This window comes from Pogona vitticeps, chromosome 2 (genome assembly GCF_051106095.1).
Source record: "Pogona vitticeps strain Pit_001003342236 chromosome 2, PviZW2.1, whole genome shotgun sequence".
Lineage (NCBI taxonomy): Eukaryota > Metazoa > Chordata > Lepidosauria > Squamata > Agamidae > Pogona > Pogona vitticeps.
The window spans coordinates 93,770,987-93,797,213 of record NC_135784.1 but is presented as its reverse complement, the minus strand read 5'-3'; the positions used below and the strand labels follow the sequence as shown (position 1 = coordinate 93,797,213).

General features: G+C 38.7%; 1 protein-coding gene across 2 annotated transcripts in view; it reads right to left on the bottom strand.

Annotated features, from left to right (window-relative positions):
• Positions 1-26,227, bottom strand: part of FAT2 (FAT atypical cadherin 2) — an 84,461-nt gene that overhangs the window by 48,864 nt on the left and 9,370 nt on the right. For both annotated transcript variants that reach the window (XM_078385627.1, XM_078385628.1), the window contains exons 2-5: positions 25,901-26,215; positions 8,247-8,308; positions 5,359-5,670; positions 3,456-3,666 (exon numbers count right to left, since the gene is read on the bottom strand). In XM_078385627.1, the coding sequence (XP_078241753.1) occupies positions 3,456-3,666; positions 5,359-5,670; positions 8,247-8,308; positions 25,901-26,215 (900 nt within the window). The remainder of the gene's footprint in view (positions 1-3,455; positions 3,667-5,358; positions 5,671-8,246; positions 8,309-25,900; positions 26,216-26,227) is intronic.

The window sequence follows — 26,227 nt, the reverse complement described above, 5'->3', positions numbered from 1 at the left end:
AGGGAAAATGCAAACTAAAAGATTCAAATGACAGAAAAGGTGATTTCCATTAAATATCAGGAAGAGTGGAGCTGTTTGGCAATGCAGTGAACTACCTCAAAAGGTAGTGGACTTTTCAGAGTTTAAACAAAGGATAGAATTCTTATTTTGGTTGAGATTGGACTCAGTGATCCTTGCAGTTCCTTCCAGCTCTGTGGTTTTTTTTATTATTCTGTTATTCTCTCCTAATCCACTTCTCTGTTACTTAACAAATCACCTTACCACTTTTTGAGTCTTTCAAGCAGAAGACTGCACTCTGCTGCATCCTACAACTTTCAGGCTTTACAAAGCCATGGTGAATATAGAATACTAAGGCCCCATCCTGATGACCTTGAATAAATGGCAAGATGCACCATTTATGTTACCACTTTCCTATACAGTAAAAGAAACTGTTCCATGTTTTTGCTTTTGTTATTACTGATGTCATCTTGAGTTTTTTCTTTCTTTCCCTCCCTCCCTCCCTCCCTCTCTCTATATATACACACAATACTACATACATACATACATACATACATACATACATACATACATACATACATACATACATACATACATACATACATACATACATACATACATATGTACAGTATATATGCATATATACACACATAAAATTTTATATGCACACACAGAGAGAGTATATATATAATATTCATTCATTCATTCATTCATTCATTATTTTATTTATTTATTTATTTATTTATTTATTTTATTTATATCCCGCCTATCTAATCAGTTAAGATTACTCTAGGTGGCTTTAACTCATTCATTCATTCATTCATTCATTCATTCCTTTGATTTATACCCCACTCCCCTAGACAGCATCTAGGCAATGCTTGCTATAGTAATGGAGCAAAATGGGTAATTATTAAATGCTGCAAATTAGCAGAATCATTGGGTGAATGTGGGAAGCTAATATCTCATACAATAAAGGAAACCTGATTTCGGAAAAAAAGGATAAATGCCAAGATTAAGTTCCAGGGGAATGCAATGCTTGTAGACAGCCCCCTAACAACATAAACTTACCACAAGCATTGTACTGTGTTGATTCTTGTTTTGCTTTAATTGTATCTGCACTTCATTATCCATGCTCAACTGCATCAGACAAAGAAGTATTCTTTGGAGCTGCCTAGTGAAGGCCAATCCTTGCATGCCTGCAGACTAACTGCCTTCAGGGATGGCTTTATGTTATTGTGGTAAAATAAGTAGTCTCCAGCCTGATGCCAGGAAATAAGTCTTAAGGTAAGTTCTGCTAAAAGAGATCACTTCTATTATGGAGGAATTATATAGCAACCCCCTGCAAAGAGGCAGCATTCAGTCTGCTTGAACCACCTTTATCAAATGTACACTTTATTGAAACAATCTAGCCAATAATAAAACCATCTTATAAGGTTCTAATAACTTATAGCAGGGCTTAAGGAGGATCAGCTCCAGGAAGTGATTACATGTCACAACAAATGCTTCATTTTGCATGCCAGATTCTCTCTCTCTCTCTCTCTCTCTCTCTCTCTCTCTCTCTCACACACACACACACACACACACACACACACACAAAATATATTATAGTTGTTAGTTTATTATTTGAAGCAATTAAAAGGAAACCATCGAGTTAACCTTTACATTAGCTAGGACTAAAAGCAGGCCCAGGTAGTCACCAGAAACTTTCAATTACTGTATATCTACAAAGCTACAATATCGTATCTAGGAAAAAAGAAACCCCACAACCATATGGCAGTTTAATTTCCTTAGTACTTGACAAAAACTTTAAAATCTTATGCTTTTTAACATTCTAGCATTAAATACACACACAATGATTTGAAAATATGTGTTTTTCAAATTTTACCATGAAATACACACAAAAATCCGTCTGTGCTTAAAAGACATTATACCTGCACCCATCCTTTCTTCAAACAGCTAGGGATGCACTTTACATAGTTACTCCATTCTAATCTTACAATAAGTCAGTGGCAGGACAGGCTAAGGTTCGTGATGAGGTCTCATGGGCAGGGATCTGAATCTAGCCATCTCTGCTCCTTTTCCAACATTGCATACTGTATGACTGCCATGTATTAAATGTGGGTTAGATATGAAGTCCACCACAGCAGGTACCTTTAAAATGTTACCTTTAAAATAAGAACCCTTGTTATAAGTTCACTTTTAAAATAAGAGCCCTTTGTTCAAATATTTTTTTTTCATGTAAGGATTAAATTGATATGATGGGAAAGGACACTGCAAACTGCACCTACCTCCCCATTGTAGCTCTCCTCACCTGAAAAGTGAAGGGTCAGAAAAAGAAAGGAGGGTCTCCAAATCATCTAGAACCCTGAACTGCAACTACTATAATCCCACAGCCAGCTATTTATTTAATCCTAGAAGAAATCTCCTGAATAAGTCTAGAAATCTATTTTTTATGAAAATTACAAGTGAGACTAGTGTGCCAATTATTAATTGTTACATCTCACCAATAAGAATCCTGTTTCCAGTAAATATGCATGGGTCATCTCACCAGAAGATTTTAACTCAAATAGATCTCTTATTGCAGGACATAATCCTGTCAGTCATGCCTGCTGTATAATGCACTTGGTGTAAATCTTGGCAGTGAATTACGACAAATGAAGAAGTCAGCATAAGTATTTGTCATTATGTGCTGAATTACACAACTTGCCACACAATGGTACATGCTGATTTTAGCCTCTTGTGGCAGTTTACCACTGATATTTATGCTAAGTGCATTATTAGGAAATAAAATTCAGTAAGATTTTGATCTACATATGTACTCAAAACAGCCAAATAACTATATAAACATATAGTATGTGTACTAGCATACAAAGTGTTTTTTTTTTGATACACCTATTATATATTTATTTACTTGTTTAATTTATGCACAGCCAGTCACACCTAAAAGAACACAGTGGAATAAAAATAGCATACAAGAAAAGAAATAAACTGTAGTGGATTTAGCAAGATAAATGTCAACCATTGATGGTTAATACTTTCTAATTCAATGTTTAAGGACTTAAATAAAATCCCTTCACTTTGTTCCCTCCCATGGGTTTGTTTTTATTGCTATGAGGAATAGGTATGATGACCACATATTTCCTATGAGCTACAAATTTTGCCCGTTTGCTGCAGAAGAACTTTCATTAAGATTGGAACAGTGGCAGAAATACCATTTTGCAAATTGTGATGGGTAATACAAAAATGGCAAAGACTCTTTTGATAGGATACCCGCTTGTGCCAGCCCAAAAGCTGCTTAATTCCAGTACTGAGGCCTTGACTCTAATATACCTGCCATCTATAATCAACAGTCTTTGTTAAGTCAGGTCATGTATATGCCAGATGCCGAAAGAACTGGGGCAGCACCCTGTCAAAACAGAGCCACTTATAAGCAAATTTCCTAATCATGTGCCACTCACCTGTGATGTTAAACCAGAGTTGGCTGAGCCCAGTCTCAACACTGATCACTCCTACCATGTGATTTACTGGGTCTGTTTCCATGACTGCAAAGTTGAAATGAGGTTCATCAAAAGCTAGGGGCTCTGAGGACGGAAGGGGCTTAGGGATCCAATCGATGTGGAGCCTCACGCTGGAGTTAAGTGTAGGATCCCCATGGTCGGTAGCTCTGACCTGGTGAGAGAGAGAACAACACCATGACAGCTTAGATGTATGCAGGGCAGAATTAGGTGACAATTAGCAAGGACAAGCAGATTCAAGAACAGTTTTTACCCAAGTGCAGTATGCGGGGCCATAGGTTTTTGGTGGAATTTTAATTGCTGAGAGAAAACGGGGTATCTATATTTGGATGGTGAAAGTTGTGTATATTTTAACTTTTTTTTGTAGTGTTGTCCAGTTTTACCTTGGGGAAGAGCACCTCATTTCGTTGCACCCACTTGTGAGCGCAATGACAAATAAATTTCTTATGTCTTATGTCTTATATATGGTTAGCACATGTTTAGGTTCAGGGTTCCCTGGAAACAGAAATGATGCCCAGTTACCCTAACAGGATATCCTCCCCTCATAATTGTTGGTCCTTTAGTCTTAATTTGACTGTTATATTCTATGATCTTCATCTTGTCTGTTGCTGCCATCTTGGTTTTTAGATTTGTTCTCCTTATATATTAAAAGGTAAAGGTAAAGGTTCCCCTTGACAATTTTTGTCCAGTCGTGTTCGACTCTAGGGGGCAGTGCTCATCCCCGTTTCCAAGCCATAGAGCCAGCGTTTTGTCCGGAGACAATCTTCCGTGGTCACATGGCCAGTGCGACTTAGACACAGAATGCTGTTACCTTCCCACCGTGGTGGTACCTATTTATCTACTTGCATTTGCATGCTTGCGAACCACTAGGTTGGCGGGAGCTGGGACAAGCGACGGGAGCTCACTCCGTCACGTGGATTCGATCTTACTACTGCTGGTCTTCTGACCCTGCAGCACAGGCTTCTGCGGTTTAGCCCGCAGTGCCACCACGTCCCTGTTCCTTATATATTACATTCCTTTATTTTACATTGTTGGGGTGAGTGGGATTTGGCTGTTTTCATTATGTTTATTTTATTGATGGAAACCACCCAGAGTAGTGACAAGCCCACTGGATAGTGCGGTATAAACAAACAGATAGACGGAGTTTGCCACACACCACATGTTGCAAATAAGATTGCTTTTGTTTTGTTATTGGCCACTGAGAAGTAAACAAAGGCTTCATTTGCAACAATGACTTTTCACGCATGGAGCTTTGAAAGAATTATGTGGCTAAAGGGGAAAACACTGCAATAACAGGAAACAGGCATTTGCATTAATGAGATCTACATCAAGCTCTTCCTTTGTAATCCGTGAGATGGCTCTAGTGTGAACGAAGCCTCCAGCTCACAGGACTCTTTTGAATAAGCAGGATGGATAATATAACCTGGCAAAGCATCTCCAGTCCATGGAAGTATCCACAGTGTGGATGCAGTATCTTTCAGACTTACCATGAAACCTCCTAGCCTCTCTTTCTTTTCCTTTCCTTACCTCAAGGAGCATTGGGGCCATTCTTTATTTTACCTTCTAATCTTTTTCTAGCATGAGGTTAAGTTACAAAATGCATTTAAGAGAAGTAGAAAAATGATTATTTGGCAGTGCACAGCAGTGTACAAATTCACTTGTTTCATAGCTTGTAGGTTTTGTAGTTTTCTGAAACACTACAAAAAACCTGCAACCTCTTTTTGCTGCAGTCATTAGAGAAATGAGTATGTGCGTCATCAGCAACAATACGCCTGCCAGAGCATTTCCAACATCTGGGGAAACACTCAGCTCTCTTTAGCTTCCCAATTTCCTCTCCTTCACTCACCGTCAATATATTGTATTCTTGGGCAGAGAAAGCCTTCTTGGAGAACACCATCCCTGTCACTGGATGGATGCTGAAGAAGCCTTCATTGTTTTCTTCAAGGCTGTATGTCACTTGGCCATTCCGTCCTTCATCACGATCTGTGGCAATCATCCTGTAGACTGGCAAAGGAGTCTCAGAGGCTAATTTTTCTGTGAGTTGAACCATGAAGAATTTTTGGGAAAAGCTGGGAGCATTATCGTTGACATCCAGGATCTGAATTACTACTCTGCTAGTGGATTGAAGAGCTGGGTCCCCATGGTCTGAAACAGAGACCTACAAAGAAATCCAGCAGATTCTTTTCACAACTCAAGGGAAGAAAGTTTGTGTTTATGATACAACTTTTCCCCAGTGCTATGCTATACACTAAGGATGTTACTAATTAATGGCTACATATTTTTCTCATGCTCTTAAAATAAAGATGCCTCAACACAATGAGATACATGTTGAAAAATGAAGAATGATTATTCATTCATTCATTCATTCCTGCCTAAAAGGGATACAAGGTGGCTTCCATCATTAAACACACAATATTAAAAGATGAAAACGGCAAATTATTCAAATATTAAATTATTCAATAAACAGTACATTATTCAATTATTCCTGTATGAGAGCAAAAAGACCAGCAGCAGGTTGGGAAAGAAAGCATATTGTACAACAACCCCATCCCCCCATTTTTTTGCACAAAGCAATTCCAGTGGGTGGGGTGGGGAGAACACTTACATATTTCAAATGCATAACAACTCTCATAATTGCACAAATGAAATAAACAAAAAGATTAACATCTAGACTCTGGAACTGCCCCCCCCCAAAAAAAGAGAGGCTAGACTGGCCCTAACTTTACTGTCCTTCCTCATGCAGGTAAAGATCTTTCTCTTCAGGCTGCTGAGTGGGGTTTTTAGAATTGATTGTTGTATCTTACTGCATTGAATGTGTTTTGGTGTTGTATTCATTCATCTTATGGTTTTTTTGGTATTGCATTCATTCATCTTTTTAGTATTAAATAATCATTGTTATTAATCTTAAATATTGTCTTTTAATTGTTGTAAGTCACCTTGGCTCCTTTCTAAAGAGAAAGGTAGTTTAAATATATCTTATATAAATAAATAATACTATGCACTGGTTGGTCTCCTTCCTGCTTCTTTTTGTTACCTGTTTGCATCTGAGATTATTTTCAGAACTTAGAAAAGGTACATTTTGGGCTGTAACTTCTGGAACTCCCCAGGGGTTGGACTGCAGAGAGGGACTGTCAGAATGAGGGTCTAGACTGTGAAGACAATCCAGGCTGGGGAAGTCTCTGTAATTTTCCCAAGCTGTAGATTGCAAAACAGCACAATCTGTTTCTATCTGTATGGTCTCAGTAATCAAGTGTCAAGCAGAAATCACCAATGAAGGTGCAGAATAGATGCTACCTACTACAAAGGAACCTCTTTTATAGGCAAAGTAGATTTCTGAGCCAGCTGAATATTTTATCTGAAAGATTCACTGTTCACCAAAGTCAAGATACAAAACAGAATGGAGTTTGAAAGGGATAGCCAGTTCCTCTAGTCGGCACAGCCTCTTTCCTACCTCTTCTTTGACATAAAAAAAGAAAGGTTCACTCCTTCAGAGACACAGAATTTGATGAACCAATAACAAAGCAGCTTCAACTTTAATCCCACTGTTTTAGAACTGGTGCCTAATGCTGGGACACCTATGTCACATTCACATGCAATAGTTAGTTATGTGCTGTCAAATGGATACCAACTTACACAATGAACCTAATAAGGCTTTCAAAGTAAGTGAGATGTTTAAGGACTGGTTTTACCAGTTGCACCCTGTCCTCATTGAGTTTCCATGGCTGAGTGGGGATTCAAACCCTTGTCTCCAGAGTCCTAGTCTGTCACTTATTCACTATATCACACAGAGCACTCTCACATGTAACCATAAGGTACAATTTCTGACATATTAATCTCCAGTGTGAATTAGCAGTACCCTGGTGTATACATATTTATTTATTTATTTATTTATTTTATTTCTATCCCGCCTATCTGGTCGTATTAGACCACTCTAGGCGGCTTACAACAAACAACAACAACAAAATTTTAAAACATTACAATTTAAGAAAGATAGAAATTAAAAAGGAATAGAGAGAAAATCGTCAGGAGTTTTCTGTTGGAAAGGCCCGCTTATACAACAGCGTTTTTAGTTTTTAGTTAACAATATGTTAATTTATATTTTCCTATTTTCTTTATGCAAGCTGGTAATCAAATTGTGCAGGGATATCTCCGTGTGACACCTTAACCTGGGATTACAATTTATAGTGTCCAAACAAGTCAGAACTACAAGCCAGTTTCAAACTAGCTTTAGTTATCTTACAAATCCTAACTTCTTTTGGCACCATGTATCAGAGGCTCAGATGCCATAGCCTTGATCCCTCTAATGTAATTTGATTACAACAAACTCCATCTCAAACCATTGGGCATTCTGGCTGAAGAGGACAGAATTTAACAGTACAACAAATGTGGAGGGCAACAGTTTGGTGAAATATTTCAGCACTGAAATCCATTAAGACAAGTGTTCATTTTCCTAAAGGACACAAAATTATTTGCTACTCTTTATTCTGCATGGTTTATCAGCAGGATTCAGTTAGGAAGCTGGCACTAAGGGGTAAACAATTGAAAATGCAGAACAAGCAATTATCTTCCTGGACAATTTTGAACCAATGGAATGAAGCCTCTTCCTTCTCCTCTGTGTGCTGTGACATGCAAGGAAATGTTCTTTGAGGACTTACCAAACAAACACACAGACATGGAAAAAAACCCAACCGCTTGCAAGTAAATACAATTAATTGTAGCTTCATCATCGCTCACCTCCAAGATATGTTCAGCCTTGTATTCACGATCCAGCTGCTGAGAAGTGGTATAGATCAGGCCTGCCAGAAAAGAGGGGGAAAAAAAAACGATTGTGGGATCTGAACATAACAGTCTATGTGATGCCCTGCCACACCCACCTGCCATGCCAGTTTGGGCCATTTTCAAAGAAAAATAGTAACCTAAATCAAATCAATGCCTTTAAGCAAGAGAAGTTGATAGTTAAAAAACACTTCCTGCCCCCTAACCATGGACATTTTCCATATCTTTTGCAGAGGTGATTTACAGTATTTTCCTCTCTCAGGTTTTCCAAGTTAATCTCACTGAACTGCATTGCAGTGTTCAAGCGTTTCAGATCCTACACTCCCTAAGATGCTATTTCAAATTTCAAAGCAGAGGAAGGACAAGAGAAGAGATGCTAATGTGGTTCAAATGTGGAAAGATATGAAGCTGTTCATTAGCCAATATATTGACCAGCAGTGGCTCACTAGAGTCTCAAACAAGGGCTCTCCTCCTTTCCAAACAGGGGAGGCCAAGGATTAACCCTGAGATCTCCTGCATGTAAAGCACTCAACTGAGCCCTTCCCCAACTGCCAGAAAGTTTAAATGTCTGCTGTTCATACACCCAAGTTGCCCATAGCTCATCAGGAGGCCAGTTTGTGGTCCAATGGCATGGGCACCATCTTCTTTGTGGCTAGAAGCAATCCAGAGAGTCTTTGGAATTCACACAAAGCAATGGTGGCCTTGTGATGTAGCCAATCAATTAAAGAAGGGACTGGCCAGGTCAGGGAAAAGGTTTCCCTGTGTTGACTAGAAGGGATGTATTTAAGCATATCTCTAATACACCCTAGCATCTGTTGTCACAAGACCATCACTCACCAGATAGGCGGGATATAAATAAATAAATAAATAAATAAATAAATAAATAAATAAATAAATAAATAAATAAATAAATAAATAAATAAATAAATACCCTTCTCTTGATTGCTTGAACTCTAGTTGGGGGGTTGCATGCTTAGGGTTTTGCTGAAGAGCTGCAATATGGCACCACATAATGATATCACAGCTTTATCTGGTTAGTTAGCTTGTGGGTGAAAGCATGGGACTGGATCCATTTCATGGGGAAAGGACCTGGGTATCCATATTCATAAGAGAGGTGTATCTCCTTAAGCAAACTGGAGTGAAGGTTACTAGAAGGTGCAGAGAATTGCACTGGCCTTCACATCATACCACCAAGGGTCCACACAGTGGTTGTGTAGCCAGTGGTGCCAGACCTCTTTTTACCTTGTGATCAATCCAGCAACTGAGCCGAGTGAGGCAGTTACCGGCAGGATGGTCATCCAATATTTCCATCTTGAGCTTTGGCTGTGCCAAGACTATTCAGGTGCAACCAACTGTAACCAATAGACCAGTGGCCTCATTTTCTCTGATCAGTTTGTGTGTGGTATCTCTACTCCAGGACTGTAGTCAAGGCACTAGCTATGCCACCTGAGCCACAAACTCAACAGTCAGCGGTGCTAAATCAGATCGTTTGTTACAGTCATTATTATCAACACAGGTCAGTCAACTCCCTTCTCAAAATAAACAAACAAGCACTTTTTGCACATGTATCTAGCACACAAGTGCTTGGAGAATTTTTTAAAATTGGGTTTACACCTTTACTGACCCAAGCTAGCTTGCATGAATTGTTTATGATCACCTCCGTTTCATCTGGGAAAGGTTGGCCAAGGTTGTATCCTGACACTAGGTCACAGTATATACTTCGAGACACACAACAGACGCCACTACACTTGGCCATTTTGATAATCTCTAATTCAAAATATTTGATTGGAGTAGAAATCTCAAGGAGAAGAAAAAAAACAAGGACTTTTCTCTCTGTTACTCAACAGCTGTTATTTTTTTTTGTTACATGCTGTAAGTCAGCAGGCTCATAAAGGGTGATCTGGTCCTTTAGAGAGCTTGGACTCAAGGGCTTTATAGATTAAAACCACTTTGAATTTTGTCTGGAAATGGGTCATAGAGAAGCAACATAATATAGAAGTTGTTAAATATTTACAAATAGTTAAACACAACTGAGAGAGAGAAAGAGTGAAAGAGGGGGAGGGATTTTTACAGAGGAATGTCTTTTACTTCTCAGGTTTTAAAATGTGAGGACAGCTAGTATTAAAATTGCTAACACAGTTAGAAACAATGGATGACTAGCTGTTTTAGTTTCATCTCATAAAGATATGAAAGGAGATGTAGATGAAGAGCTACCACCCAACTATTTTCAGACAGTAACTACTTTGCGTAACCTTGGACTTTTAATTATGTTAATGCATATTTTCTAAGCATTCCCTTCACATGGGAACTCTGAAAGTCAAAATTCCATCCTTTATTTGATACCTGAGCTGCCAAATACACCATCTGGGGTGGTTCTAGATAGCAATATGCCAACTTGCTGGGTAGCTAGTAGACAATGTAAGTGTTTCTAAATGCTTCTAATTATCAAGATTTTGTTGGGTGGCAAAAAGGCTTCAGAACATGAGATCTCAGATTATTCAGATTGCAATATGAATTTTGGCATTTATCCAGGTATACCTGATTTGTGGAGACTTATTTTGACTCCCAATTTAACTAATTAATTTGCCATGATTGCACATGTTCTGGTCTTACCAGAACGACAAGTAAAAGGGAAAAGAGTTGGTAAAACTTTCATGGGAAGCTGACATTAGTTGAACTTACTGAATGAGCTTTACTTTAATACAGTTTTAGAGGGACTCAGCTATAATAAAAAGGCTTGCCATTGCAAAAATTGGAACAGTCTAGGGGAACTGTTCTTCAGAAGACTGTATGTTAACTTTCGACCTATTATGTAAAGGTCATTCTGGCAGGGAACCTGTTTAGGCAATTCTGGAACTCAGGTCTCCCATGTTATATTTTTAGAAAGCATTTTAGATATATAGTTACCTAAGACTTTAAATATCCCAGATGGCATGCCTGAATAATTGTCTGGTCCTAAAATTAAATATCTGGTTTCTTCTTGTTGGAAATGGTAAAGAGCATGCTTTTTCATTTTTTTTTCCAATTTGGATTTAGTTGCCAAACTTCCATTTTAGTCAGGCTGATTACTTTTATAAATTATCAGTTCCCTATGGGTTCATAAGTATTGCCGCTGCCACCTCTCTTTTTAAACAAGAACTTCCTCAGGCTCTAATTATAGGCTCTGTCATGGTATAGATTATTAAGGTTGAAATATGAATGATGAATGGGATATGTAGTTGTGGACGTTGTAGAAAGAATCCATATTGGTTCTGTGTTGGCATGATTTTATGCCTTGAGAATGTTTTCTCCACGAGGTGAATGGAAAGTTCCATGTAGGCAGCCTTGTCCTGAGATGATAAGGAGCCAAGACACAACACCCTTGTTTGGATCAAGACCCGAGACGGGGAGATGGGAAAACAACACCTGTACCTCTCATGGGAATTGGAGGCGTGATGAGAAGAGACATAAAAGATGTAATTTAGAGAGAGAATAGAGGAAGGGGGTCTATGTCTTGCCTGCCTTCCAAGCAGCTTTTTAGAATTTTATTTCATTTTTGCTAGATGGAATTTGTTAATATCTTATATTAACAAATATATCTTATGGAAATGTAACTTATGCAATATCTTATGGAAATGTAACTTATGCTTTGCTTATGCAACAAACTGAATATCTCTAAATACTTTATTTTTCTAATAAAACAATTATTCTTAAAATTCTATTTTATATCTCTGTGTAGCGTGGCTTCCAAGACATGCACTCAAAAGTTATCGCATATAACTTGGAAAAATGCAACTTCCATTATATATAGGAAAGGCAGGAATAAAGCAAATAGGGCTATGTTTTAAATTATATTATCCAGAAGTATACCAAAGCTCCATATGAACAGATTTGTATGGTCTGTGCTTTAATCACTTTTGATTTGGTTTTGGACTATTTATTGGGATCAGTTGTGGCAAATGCTGTTTGCAACCAGGATCAATAGAAGATTGTTGTGACTTACTCAGTCTCCACATCAGAATAATATAGTGCAGTTAAGATTTGTATGGAGCCCTGACAGGATCAATTGACATTAATAGAAGAGCTCAGTGAGGTTCGATTGTGTCTCTATTGATTATTTATTTTTATGCTTATGGTATGATTTACTAGGATGCCACCTCTTCATTACCTCCCCCCTTTCATTTTGTTAACTATGTTTGTGGCTTATTAAATACTAACTGATTTAAATTTCCATTAAAAGAATTGATCTTTTGAGGAGAATGTGACTACTCAGTAACTTACATGAAGAGAAGAGGGGGGACGGACCCATGAGTTCATTATTCTCAATCTAAGTCATAATGTTTAAGAGAAAGGCTTCCAAAGTTCACAAGCTGTAGATGAACATGTTTTGAAAGAGCTTGGAACTTTCAAAGAATTAGGAATTAAGTTTTAATGCAAACTAGACGTGCAGATAACATCCAGAAAAAGTAACTTAATGCAGTTCTCCTCTATCACTCCATGCCACAAATAACTGCACAAGATGAACAAGCACTTCTGCAAGCGTTTGCACAATGGCATGCACACTTTCTTGCACAACAGTACCAGTATTGGATACCATTCCTGTTCTAATTGTGAAGATGAACAGAATCCTTTTCTGTGTAGGCAGAGTGTTAGCACTTTTCTTTCTCTGGCATATGCTTTTCCTTTGCCTGGCCACAAGACTTTCTCAGAAACCAAGGTAACTGCACACTTAAATGCAGCTGTGCCTTTCTTTGTACATTTCCATCTCCTTGGCTCTAACTATGTTTTGAAAGACACCTTCAGTAAGATTAAAAAAACAGACTAATCCTAACATGCATTCAAATCATGTTACTAGCAGTCAAAAAAACCATCAGCAGTTTGAAGGATGAACATAAAATTCTATTTCAAAATACTGAAATACTGGACAACACCAGCGATCATTATGTCAGACTGCACAGGGAAGCCATTGAAATCTACAAGCACCAGCAGAACTTCAACAAAAAAGAGGAAAGTTTGAAACTCAACAAAACTTGGCTTCCACCTCTCAAAAATACAGTGTGCAAAAGGTCAAGGAACTCTACCCAGCCACAAGGACCAGGGATCACTACACACAGATAATCTCTCCTTCTTATCACAACAATATACCCACAACAAGACACACTAATCACCCATCTCCAGAAAAGGACAAAAGCCTATCTCACAGCCATAAATACTCCATTCCCAAGCAAACTACACCAGAAGAGAGCTGTCCTCTGAAGATGCCGGCCACAGAGACTGGCGAAACATTAGGAAGAACAACCTTCAAAACATGGCCCAAGAGGCTGAAAAACCCACAACAACCATTAGATCCCAGCCGTGAAAGCCTTCATAAATACATTAAATCACAACCCTTTGCTCTGTACTCCCCCGTCCTGCTCCCATGTTCAGTTATTATCCATATCCCTTGATGATGCTTGTGCTTGACTGATCATTTTGTCCAGGTCTTCTCTTTCCAGAAGTGTATCCACAGGCTCTTGGTGCCCCTTGTGGTGGGTGGGGTGGACGTCACAGCCACCAATACTGAGCTGAGTTGGGGATGACAGGCAGGGCTAGGGGACCAAAGTCACATCTTGGTACTTCTTAATTCAATAGCATCCTACTAGAGTCTCCCCTTTGGAACTGCTGATCAGCTGTTGGAAAAACATCGTTATGCAACCGCAAAAAATGATCGCAAAAACTCAATCGCTATGTGGATTCGTTGTTAAACGGGGCGCTCGTTAAGTTGGTATAATAAACTGTCCATGTTTGAATTGTAATAGATTCTTAACCAAACATTTAATGATCTCAACCAATCTACAGTCTGTATTAAAGATACTCCAGACTCCAGTCAGAGCACCGAGTAGAGCACGCATCTAGGTAGTCCTAACATTTTGTGTAAGAAGGACTGTACCTGTTCAATTGATCGATCCATAGCACTTGCCCAAATTGGGAAACCATAGAGGGCTTGTGGAATAATTTTGGACTTGAAAACTTGTAACGACGCTGGGACAAACTGATTTCCTGAATTATAGTAAAAGAATAGATTGAGTAGTGATCCTAGCTGCAATTATAGCCATTTTTTCGATGGGGGATCCAAGAGTGTTTATAATGAAAAAGAACACCTAAGTATGTTTAACTTGTTCTATGTGATTTCCATTTAGGTTCCGTTAAAATTGTTTCCATGTTTTGGTAAAAACCAGTATTTCTGATTTATTATGATTTAATTGAATTTTATTTTTGCTCAGAAACTCTGCACATCCATGAATCAAGTGTTTTAGGCCTGGACGATTATGGGAAATGATGACTGCACCATCCATATACAGTAGTATCGGGATGAGATGAGTTCCCAATTTGGAAGGGTGGCCATTAAAGTTTGTCAAAAAGGGAGTGTGATCATAAAAAGGCTAAACAGTAAGGGAGCCAGGATGAAGCCTCGTTTCACTCCCTTGTTAGTTACTTCCCCTCTTTGAGAAAGTCGAATTTGGCATGTTGTAGTGGAGTATAAACCTTTTATGAGGAGGAGCAGTCTTTTATCAATTTCCAAATTTTCCAATTTGTCCCATAATAGTTGTCTATCTATTGAATCAAAAGCTGCCTTTAAATCAAGGAAGGCCACATACAGTTTGGCATTAGCATATTTTAATGTTTTATTAATAAGTTTGCAAGAGTATCATGCAATTGTCAATTGTGGACTTGCCTTTCCTAAAACCAGCTTGCTCGAGGCAATGAATAGATTGATTATCAGTCCAAGAGCACAGTTTAATAGGTATTTGCATATAATTTCCCAATCACTGATAGTAAGCTAACTGACCTATAATTTTCTGGTAGCAAGGGATCCCCTTTTTATAAATTGGGGCCACAATGGCATTGGTCCAGGCTTTATGAATTGATCCAGTGTTGTCTATAGCAGAAAAAGGGGGGCAAGTATTGAAGCCCACCAAGCTGAAGCTAAACCCTAAGTTCTGTGCCATGACTCATGTGAAAGAGAATGAGCATGGATATACTTGTTGATATTCTAAGCATGTAGAAAAAGTGCAGGCAGGCAGGATCCTGGCATTGTAGCAACAGGCTCCACACAGACTTTGCATGGATTGCTCTGTTCTTTAAAAATTTAATTCACCTATCAAGATCAAACAATATGTGATATTTATATTTTTAGCATTCCACATCTGATTTTTAAAGGGAAAAAAGGGAAAATAGGGACATAGATGGGTGGGAATGGCACTAAGCCAGCTTGAGATCATGATATGGGAGTAGGAATTTCAACTGCTTGCCCTTGCTGAGTTCCTGACTCAAACTGAGTGTGTGTGTGTGTGTGTGTGTGTGCGTGTGTGTGTGTGTGTGTGTGTGTGTAACACCTATTCTTTGCAAAAACATCACAACTTTATTTCTAAGCCTGACAGATTACAGCAAAATTGTTAGAAAGAACATTTGTAGGAAAGACAAAGCCAGTGAAATAATGTCTGCGGTGTCTGATTCTCTCAGGATTCAGCATTTTCTCGTAGTTTCTTCTCATACAGTGGTGCCTCGCTTAACGATGATAATCCGTTCCAGGAAAATCGCCGTTAAGTGAAAACATCGTAAAGAAAAAAACAAAAACAAAAAACCACTGAAACACATTGAAACCTGTTTAATGCATTCCAACGGGGTAAAAACTGACAGTCCAGCAAAGATCCTCCATACAGCGGCCATTTTCACTGCCTGTATAGCGAGGAATCCGTTCCTAAACACAGCATGGAGCCATTTTAATTACCCAGTGGCCATTTTGAAACTACTGATCAGCTGTTAGAAAAACATTGTTTTGCGAAAAATCGGTTCCCAAAGCAGGGAACTAATCATCGCAAAGCGAAATTCCCCCATTTAGACTATTGTCTAATTGTGATTGCAAAAACATCATCATTAAGCGGATTTGTCATAATGCGGGGCAATCGTAAAGCGAGGCACCACTGTATCTTTTCTGTATTAAACAAATTCTATTTTTAATGAATTCTTTATGTGACTGTACAGTTTCCTTAATATCACGGGGCAATTGTGTTTGGTGAATCTGTGATTCCAGACCAGTGGCCCAGACAGCCATGCATCCACCACTGATTTCCTTACAAGTTCTCTTAAACACTTTGTAATGAGATCTGAGAACAATTGTGGTTAACGTTTAATTATACTAATTCCAAAACAGAGCTGTGGTATTTTTCCTCTTGCCAAGACATGTAAATATAAAAAGTGTTCACATGGCTCTTAGCAGTAGATCTCAGAAGATGCAAAGAAAAAGGGGAGTTTCAATGAAGAAGGTAGATATTGTGCCTTGTGGGGGGCATAATTTGCCACTTAACATAATTCCTCCCCATCTCCCCTGTGGTTAGGCCCTACAAGGATTTTTTTTAAAAAAAGAAACATTAGGTAACTGCCTTCTTCAGAAGTTCTTAGTTTGGTGAACTTCAATTGTTGAATTTAACATCATCCACAGAAACATTCTGGGGCTTTTTCAGGCCTCTGAGGGCAAAATAGTGTCCTCAGGTTGTGTCTTACTTGCAAGGGATGCAGAGTTGGAAGGAACCAATTTTTCTAAGGAACAAGTTACATTAAACAGTACTGAGTTGCAACAAAGTTACTATTTGCTTGTAATGAAAACCACTATAATTTACTGCTTTTCAGAGAAACTAGCAGGAGTATTTGCCTGTTGTTACTGGTGGTAGTGACCTGATCAGTGAAAGAGAAAGAAGAGTCACAAGGGTATTCAGCTTGTATTGCTAAGTCTCCCTAATTCTTCTGGAGGATGCACTGTAGAAAAATAGGAACTAAGGAGAGACAAAAAGCAGCAGAGGGAGGAAAGTGGAGAGTAAGAGATAGGATGTGCACAAGAGAATGGGAGCAGGTGTGTGCAAAACCAGAAGAGGCCGAGAAAGTGGGTGTAAGAGAGAAGGTGCATGTGCAGAAGAAAAAGTAGATCTGCAGCTGTGAAAGAGCAAGAGCATGGATGAGACAAAGCAAGGGTGGACGTGTGTTGGTCGGTGTGTGAGAGAGCAAAAGACTGAGCAAGTAGGTGCATGAATGTGCAAGAAGGAAAGCAGGAGTGAAGATGGACAAGCAGGTGCTTGTATGCCAACAAGAGAATGTGGGCAGATTTGTGGCCAAAAGAATGAGTCTGGATGAGCACACATGTGCGCACAAACACACACACACACACACACACACACACACACACACACACACACACACACACCAATGTCAGAAACAGTGCAAGAGAAGGTGTGTGTGAGAGCAAAGGCAAGTAAGTGCTGAATAGTGTACATAAGTGGAATCGGCAAAACCTATAGAGGTGTATTCTGTATCCAAGTCTAGAGTTTATGGATGGGAGACAGTGACTTTGCAGCACCAATTACATTTCTGGTGAAATCACTAAGACTCTTTGTTCAAAATATTTGGTATTCAGAGATATACCACTTTTGAACATGGAGACTTCGTTTAGGAAGACCTTCACCAATTCTTCGAACCAGCCTGACGTTCAGTACAACCAGGATGTAAATTGCCTCAGCCTGCTGGACAAGGGTCTCTTTAAATTGGGAGAGGCCGTGACACAACGCCTGCCTCCAGGTTGAATGCTCAGATGTCAGGGTTTCTGTTGAGGTCCATTCCTAAGGCCTTCAGATCCCGCTTGCAGATATCCTTGTATCACAGCTGTGGTCTTCCTCCTGGGCGATTTCCTTGCACTAATTCTCCATACAGGAGATCTTTTGGAATCCAAACATCAGCCATTCTCACAATGTGCCCAAGCCAACGTAGACGTCGCTGTTTTAGTAATGTATGCATGCTACAAATTCCAGCTCGTTCTAGGACTACTCTATTTGGAACTTTGTCCTGCCAGGTGATACCAAAACATGTCGGAGGCAACGCATATTGAAGATGTTTAGCAAAAAGACAGCCAACTGCTTCGAAGCCCATTCGGAGGAGTTGATGCCAGCCATCAAGGATAAGAGGAGAGCTCTAGCATCATACAAAGCCTGTCCTAGTGAGTACAACATGTTCATCAAGTATTTTCAAAATGCAGTAAATAGAATTGGCCACTTGAGGGTGAGCATTTCATGTACTGTATGTATGTCCAGAGGGTTACACCAAGTGACAGTAACACTTAGTAATATGCAGAAGAATGGGTTACTTTTGCAGATAGGTTGACTATAATGGTAGCAATCTCTTACTATCCAAAATGGTGAATAATGGAAAAAGTTTCCTTCAAAAAAATAACATCCTGAGCTCTGTGTCGGGCACCAGCAACAAACCTAAGCCTGCCTTGAGGATGTGTAAAATGGCCCAATGACCAGCCTTTCAGTGAAATTGAGGCAGGCTGTCTCTGATTCTTCTGATATGTGGATTTTTACATCTGAAATTATTCAAGTAATCAGGACTACTGTAAAATCAATGTGGGCTGGGAGCAGGAGATGGAATAAAGGGATAGGTGGAAGAAATGTGCCTGGATCCATGTTATCTTAAAACTTGAAAGTACTTCTCAATTATTTATTCTACACAGATGTGGTAATAATGCTACCCAATATCTCCACACTAGACATGATCTCTGCACAAGAAGCCACCTATGCCAAGTCTATCCATGTAGGCTACAGCCTTTAAAAGACCTGCACAGATGCTTCTCAAGTTTATCAATTGTGCAGTGGCATCCTGTATATACATTGGGTGGCATGTGCACTACGCAACAACTGAGGCATTCTGGGGTTTATAACTAAAAAAACAATATTTCCTAGCTCTTTATCCAAAAAGCACAAACATGTTGCTTTAATCACTGCAAATGAGCCCCAGATACCTGGATGAAAGGTGGTATACAGATCTTCAAAACAATCTAATTAAAACAAAATTAACTGTTGGGTTAAATTAAATTAAATTGCTGGCACAACAATGCATCTTTTCAACTACCTTTATACAATTGTAAGGACTTCTAAAAGATTGAAGGCTCCTTGCTCCTTCTTTCTTTCTTTCTTTCTTTCTTTCTTTCTTTCTTTCTTTCTTTCTTTCTTTCTTTCTTTCTTTCTTTCTTTCTTTCTTTCTTTCTTTCTTTCTTTCTTTCTTTCTTTCTTTCTTTCTTTCTGCTAGTGGAGTACTGAGTTAATGTTACATCTGCACCAATGAATTGAGGCTATCCTTCCCATAGCTCACTGTCCCAGTTAATCAATAACCCAAGTGGCTTCTTACTAAATTCCTGAAAATCGCAGTACAAACATATTTATGCTGATCAACAATTTGGATTACAAATAAACTAATACCCGATATTAGATTTAAAATATGCTGCTCAGTCATTGCCAAATTAGGACTGGGTAGCTGTATGTTTGATATGCTCTACACATATGAACATAGAATATAGTTGTCTGGATTAAAATACTTATTGGTATATTTCCCTCCTGGAATCATCTTCACCAACAGCAGCAGAAGTAAACCCAAGAAAATGATATCTGGTGACCAGGATATTGTGAGAAAATTAGCAAATAATTTAGCTAAACTGAAAACTCTGGAGTTGAGCAGCTACCTGAGAGACTACTGCAGAACCAATAATTGGCTGTCATAGCTTCCCCCATGGGATCACGGGAGAGCTGAATATTCTACTACTCCAAAGGTACCCTACCAGTTATTATAGAGAGCTGGTGCTAATCAGTGTCAACTACACTGGGTATAATAAGGGTCTGACTCAGTATAAGGCAGCTCCCTATGTTCTTAAATCATACCATGCAGTGAAGAAAGAGTGGCTGCCTGGCAAATCAGTCACTTTTACATACTAGTATGGTAGATTTTATAGATAGCTGGATAGCTCAGTCATTTAGATATCTGTCCAGAGGCTGAGAGCTCCCACTGTGCCCTCTGGGAGAAGAGCGAGCCCGTGTAGCCATGGACAAATTGCACAGTCCCAGGGCACCCCAGAAGAAGGGAAGGGTAAACCACTTCTGCGTATTCTCTACCTCTCATCCTTCTCTTTTAACTCCATGTTCGTTGCCTGCCTGCCTAAGTTCATGAGTAACCTACCGTTTCTGCCTGAAGTTGCGAAATACTTGGTTTTTGATAGGAAAGGGTGAAGATTAAGTCATGTCAGAACACGAGCAGCAATATAACCAACACCAGCACTCGCCCACCTACACTTCTCTTTTTTTTCCAAACAAAGGTGAAGATGGAGCTAAGGGCAAAGTCCCAATTCCTTGTCCAACCTGAGGAGTTTCGAACTTAAGGAGAACAAAATGAATGAGAGGCAGATTGATTTGGGAATGCTGGATGCTTTTCTCCAACCACATCCTGAATGAGGTTAAAGTGGTTTGCCCCAAATGTTTTCCTGCTTAGGTAATTCACACAATGTATCCACTGAAATGTTGTAGGAATCGAGAGACTGCATATTTTAAACATGGAAACTCAGATGATGACCTTCACAGGCCTTTCAGTGGTATCAAGATTACTTCTGGTGATATTTATACACCCCCATGCACCTCTGGGGTACCCTGGGAAACCAAGGCACCCTCAAGCTGACTCTTTAAGCCTATAGCTTTCATCTTGAGATTTCAGTTTACCTTCGGCTAAGAAGAGGTCAGGAAGAATTCTAGAGTTTGTTCCTTCTCCTTGTTCCACCTTATGTTTTGTAATGCCCAGTAATGCTAGAGCTCGTTCCTAAATTCAGTAGCAATATCTTTCCTTCTCTAATCCCTACACCTATTTTGCAGCTTTTAAAATACAGCAATAAAGTGAAGGATTAACATATACATATCCCTAAAATATTTCAGACTATTTTATTTGTTTTTTAAAAAGGTGGACAGCACATGCAAACTCTAAGAATCATAGGAGCAGCACTGATAGTCACACCAGCGTTGGCTGCTATATATTTTATTTATTTATTTATTTATTTATTTATTTATTTATTTATTTATTTATTTATTTAATTTAATTTATATGCCGCCCACTCTACCCAGAGGTCTCTGGGTGGCTTACAATAATTAAATTTCAATACAATAAAATGACTAAATGTAAGGCAAAGGAGCAAAACAAGAATATGCTTCAAATGGAAGACCTGTTGTGACTAAATTTAAATATTACACCTTTTTTTTAAAACCATATACAGTTTTCAGCTGGAGTTCTATAAACAACAGCAGCAAAATTTCTGATAGAAGAAAAGCAAGATTTCTTTTCTTCATGTCATTTAAAAACATTTCTCAGTTGTCTGTATACAAAACCATCTGCTGTACAAGAGGCATTTTCCAAACTCTGTGGGTTACTGGAAAGTTGATGATCTGAGCCAGGGGTGCCTCCTATACATGCATCGCTTTGGCTCATTTCTCTGCTTCCTGATTCTAAGAGCCCAAACCAGGAATGTAAGACTTGTTAACAGAAGACAATGGATTAAATTTTAGAGCAACCCAGGCATGCAGAGGCTTGCTATAGAAGCAAGAAGGGTAGAAACTCAAGCCCTTCCAATGCAACATAATTTTTCCAGACAATCATCCCATATTCTCCACTGAATACTCTAATTTCTTGCTTTACAGATTTTAACATATTTGTTAGTATCACATAATACAGTAGCCTTCAATCTTTTCAAGACTGTTCTGGCAAAACATGACCCATTTCACCACTGTATTACCTCTCCCCCCCTCCCCCTCTGTATAAGTATATATACAAACATACATCATAGCAGTGTACTCATAATCTGTCTGGATCTTTTCATAGTCAAAACAGCACCATGGGAAAGATAAAATCAATAATCAAGTATAGTTAAAAAGATAAAACTGATTAATTAAAACATAAGACAAAGGAAAAAGCAAGTGAGGCAGATCAACAATAACAATCCTCTCTGAAATTAAGATCCCTTTTTATTTAGGCAAGGCCCATTGCCAAAGGATTGTCTGAATAAAACAACCTTTGCTGGCAGAAAGACAAAGGGAGGGGCCGGTTTATCCTCCTCCAACTCTCTCCAACTGCCAACTCTCCCTCTCTCCACCCAAACTCCAAAACGACCAATCCTCAAAAATAAAACTCCCCATCTACAATCTAACTCTCTCCTCTCCCTGCAGAGATTCTCATATCTCATGGCTCCGCCTCTCCAGCACTCTCATTGGCCCATGCAGATAGCATATTAATATTCATGACCTGGGCAGATGCCACAGTGAAGTTGAGGGTTTTGGGGGCCTTCTTTCTCTATTTAAGCCTTGGTTGTACATAATAATTACTTTTGAAGTGAAATGGGGTAAAGGAAGTTAATACTACTAATGGTTTCCTAAATCTGGGCCAAGCTGTGGTAAAGCACATGTCCACATCTTCACTTAGCTGCTCTACATGGATCTAAAACCAGGAAGCATATTTTCACCGCCTAAAGCCACTGTGGTGCAGTCACACCTCTGTCCTGTCACAGTCACAAATAAGACAAGTAGACTAGTCCAATATCACCCACCCACTTTCCTGATGTACACCTACCGTAGCCCAAATTTCCACTGATTTTATCACCACTGTCCATTCAACCAAAGGAATTGGGATTGCCACCCACAATCTGGCAATGGTTTGGGGCTTTTAAAGTATCCCCACTCATCCAGAGACTCCCAGAAGCTTCCCAAGGCAAAAAGTCACCCTAGGGAGCCTTGGAACCTGAAGCTGGGGTTTGTGTTTGTAGAAAGGTGTCATTGCAATTAATATAAGTATTACCATTGCAGGTTGATGATGTAAACCTAGTTGCCCAGAGTAAAGAGTCAAGCTATCTCAAAGACCATATCTCCCATTAGGAGCTGGCTCGGGTGTTAAGATCATCAGGAGGGGTCTTTCTCTCAGTCCCGCCACCTTTACAGGTGTGTCTGATGGGGACACAGGAGAAGGCCTTCTCTGTTGCTGCTCCCAGACTTTGGAACCCATTCCCACAGGAAGCTAGGCTGCCCCCATCTTTGCTATGTTTCCGCAAGCAGGCAAAGACCTTTATCTTCAGACAAGTCTTCCCCCAGCTGCCTGTGTGTGATTTTTAGAGAGACGGTTATGCATTACTGCTTTGACTGGATTTTTAGTACTACCTGTGTTTTCCATTTTTGTGTTTTTCATTTCTCAGTGCCTGTTTTTTTTAAAAAATTGTATACTTATTGATCTTTGCCTTAATATTGCGTATGAATGATGTAAGATATCTCCATATTCATTGTCCATAGCTTTAAATATTGTCTTTTAATTATGTTAACCACCATTGTATACTCATTGTTTTCAACTTTAAATATTGTGTTTTATTGTTGTAAGCCGCCTTGGGTCCTTTTCAAGGAGAAATGTGAGATTAAAATATTTCAAATAAATAAACAAACAAACAAACTAATTAACTAACTAACTTATATCAGTAGGATTCACCTACATATACTATTACTTTGTTTAAGGCACACATTTGTAAATATCTACTCAAAAGAAAGCTCTGCTGATTCCAAGTACTTTTATGTTTACAGACTTAGGATGGGAATATTTCACTTTAAGACTGGCCACACACCAGGACCAAAATTCTAATTTTGAAAAGCAGTTTACATTAAACACCAAAAGGATTTTAACAGCCTGGAAGGATCTGTTACCTAGGCTAGAGATGACACAGACATAATAGTTGCAAAAGACATAGAAAGGCTAAGTTGATACTTTCTTTGCCAACACTGACAAAAACAAGAGAAGTGATAAACACAGCTCAGGTTTATGGAAATAGAAAGACAAGGAGAATGTAGTTACTGCTAACAACTGCTTGCATTAACTGTGAAGCCAGAGTTGCTCAAGCTTATAAAGGTCTATTTCATCCTGCAAAAGAACAAGGCTACTGTTTTTGTTTTCTTAAAAATCTGTTTGTTCTGACTATCCCAGGGAATACTTTTGCGCTGGTATGCATTGTAAACTGCTGTTCATGAGTATGACTTGAAGGAACTCCCCAAAAGCAATTTCAAGTTCCAGCAGCTTGGTAGGAATTTATTATAACCCCATCTGTGACTGCTCAGAAGAAGTGTTATGATTGTTCATGTGAATGTGTGTCTGAAAAAGGTTGCCAGGACTATTGAACAGAGAAAAGAAGTATTTTCCTTGATGCCGGCCACAGAGACTGGCAAAACGTTAGGAAGAACAACCTTTAGAACATGGCCAAAAAGCCCGAAAAACCCACAACAACTATTTTTCTTTAATTAGATCTTAGATAAATTGCATTCACTAGACTACAATTCCTGGAATCCTCCAGCCCCAAAGTAACTTCCCCGAACTTCATATGAAAGTAACAGAAAGCAAAATCTATCATGCTGTAAAATATTGTCATCCATTTGTAAAACAAGTTGAGACTTAGATGATCTTTGTTGATCTCAGACACGATTTTCATATTGGAGCACATTTACATTAGTGTCTCCCTATTCCAGATCTGAGGTGGTAAAATTACTACATGGGGGGAAAGTATCACTCCAGTGACTGAACATTTAAACCAGTTTGCTATTTGACATTGTTTGGAAAGAGGTAGTTTGTTTCAGAAAACATAAAGCCAAGAATATTGTTATTTATGCATTCAGCTGCGTATCAAGATGTGACCAAATCAGACAACATAAACATTTATGTGCATCAGCTCTAAGTCACTTCATCAAGTAAATAATGTAATATAATATAATATAATATAATATAATATAATATAATATAATATAATATAATATAATATAATATAATATAATATAATATAATATAATATATAATATAATACAGTGGACCCTCGATTTACGGAATTAATCCGTATTGGAACGGTGACTGCAGGTCAAAAAGTCTGTAGATCGAGGCTCCATTGACCTACAGTGCATTGAAAACCGATTAATCTGTAACCGACCATTTTTGTTCCATTTTGTTTTGTTTTTTCCAGTCTGTAGATTGATTCTCTGGCTGCAAGCCGAACCTAAATTTTGCCGCCAGAGAAGTCTGTAACTCAAAAAGTCTGTAAGTGGAGACATCTGTAAGTCGAGGGTCCGCTGTATAGTTTTGTGTGTGTGTGTGTGTGTGTGTGTGTGTGTGTTCAGAAAGTGTTCCCTTAAATTCTACACTAGTTGACATACATAGATAACAGATAAAAAGAAAGGAAAGAATACATAGTTTATTAGTCACATAGAACTAAAACCAAGGCAAGCAGCGTTTCCTGGATTAGTATTTTTAAATTCACTATATCCTAAAATCTATATTCAGATAATAATCTGCCCATTCTGATGTAAATTATGAAGTGCTTTGGATCCATCCATCAGGAGAAAGGGGCCACATAAATCAGTGGAATATATAAATAAATGAAAAATAAAATAAATTATATTCCCATAGCACTAAAGAACTTGAATTAAAAAAATTATGTTTATCTGATCCTCCTTCTGCTCAAATCTGAGAAGTTAAAAATATATATTCTCTCCAGGAAGTCAGGGTTCTTGGCATGGGACGTGTGGTAAATTGGAATTATTTCTTGCAAGCAAGGATCACATTTTGAAATTCACATTTTGGAAACTGTAGGCATCAGAGACCACTCTGGACTCCCTAAAACACTCCAAATATACACAAACATATATTGCTAAAGTGCCTCAAACAGAAAATTTTCAACAGAAAACAATCCCCCCCACATCCAATATTTATATGTATGCATTTCTTACCAGTGACAGGATTAATAGCAAAGAATCCTTGATGATTTCCATTTATGATGTGGAAGGTCAGCTTCCCTTGTGAACTTGAATCTGGATCAATGGCTTCTACCTGAAGGATGTAGGTGTTCGCTGGTGAATTCTCCATGACAGAGGCATAATAGACAGGACTGGACATCTGGGGTGGGTTGTCATTTATATCAGTGACTTCAATGTAAACTTGAACCACAGAAGACAGAGGGACCGTTCCTAAATCAACAGCTAACACTGTCAGCCAATAATGAGACCTGGATTCTCTGTCCAGTGTTCTTGTGGTAAAGATTGTCCCTAAGGAAAAAA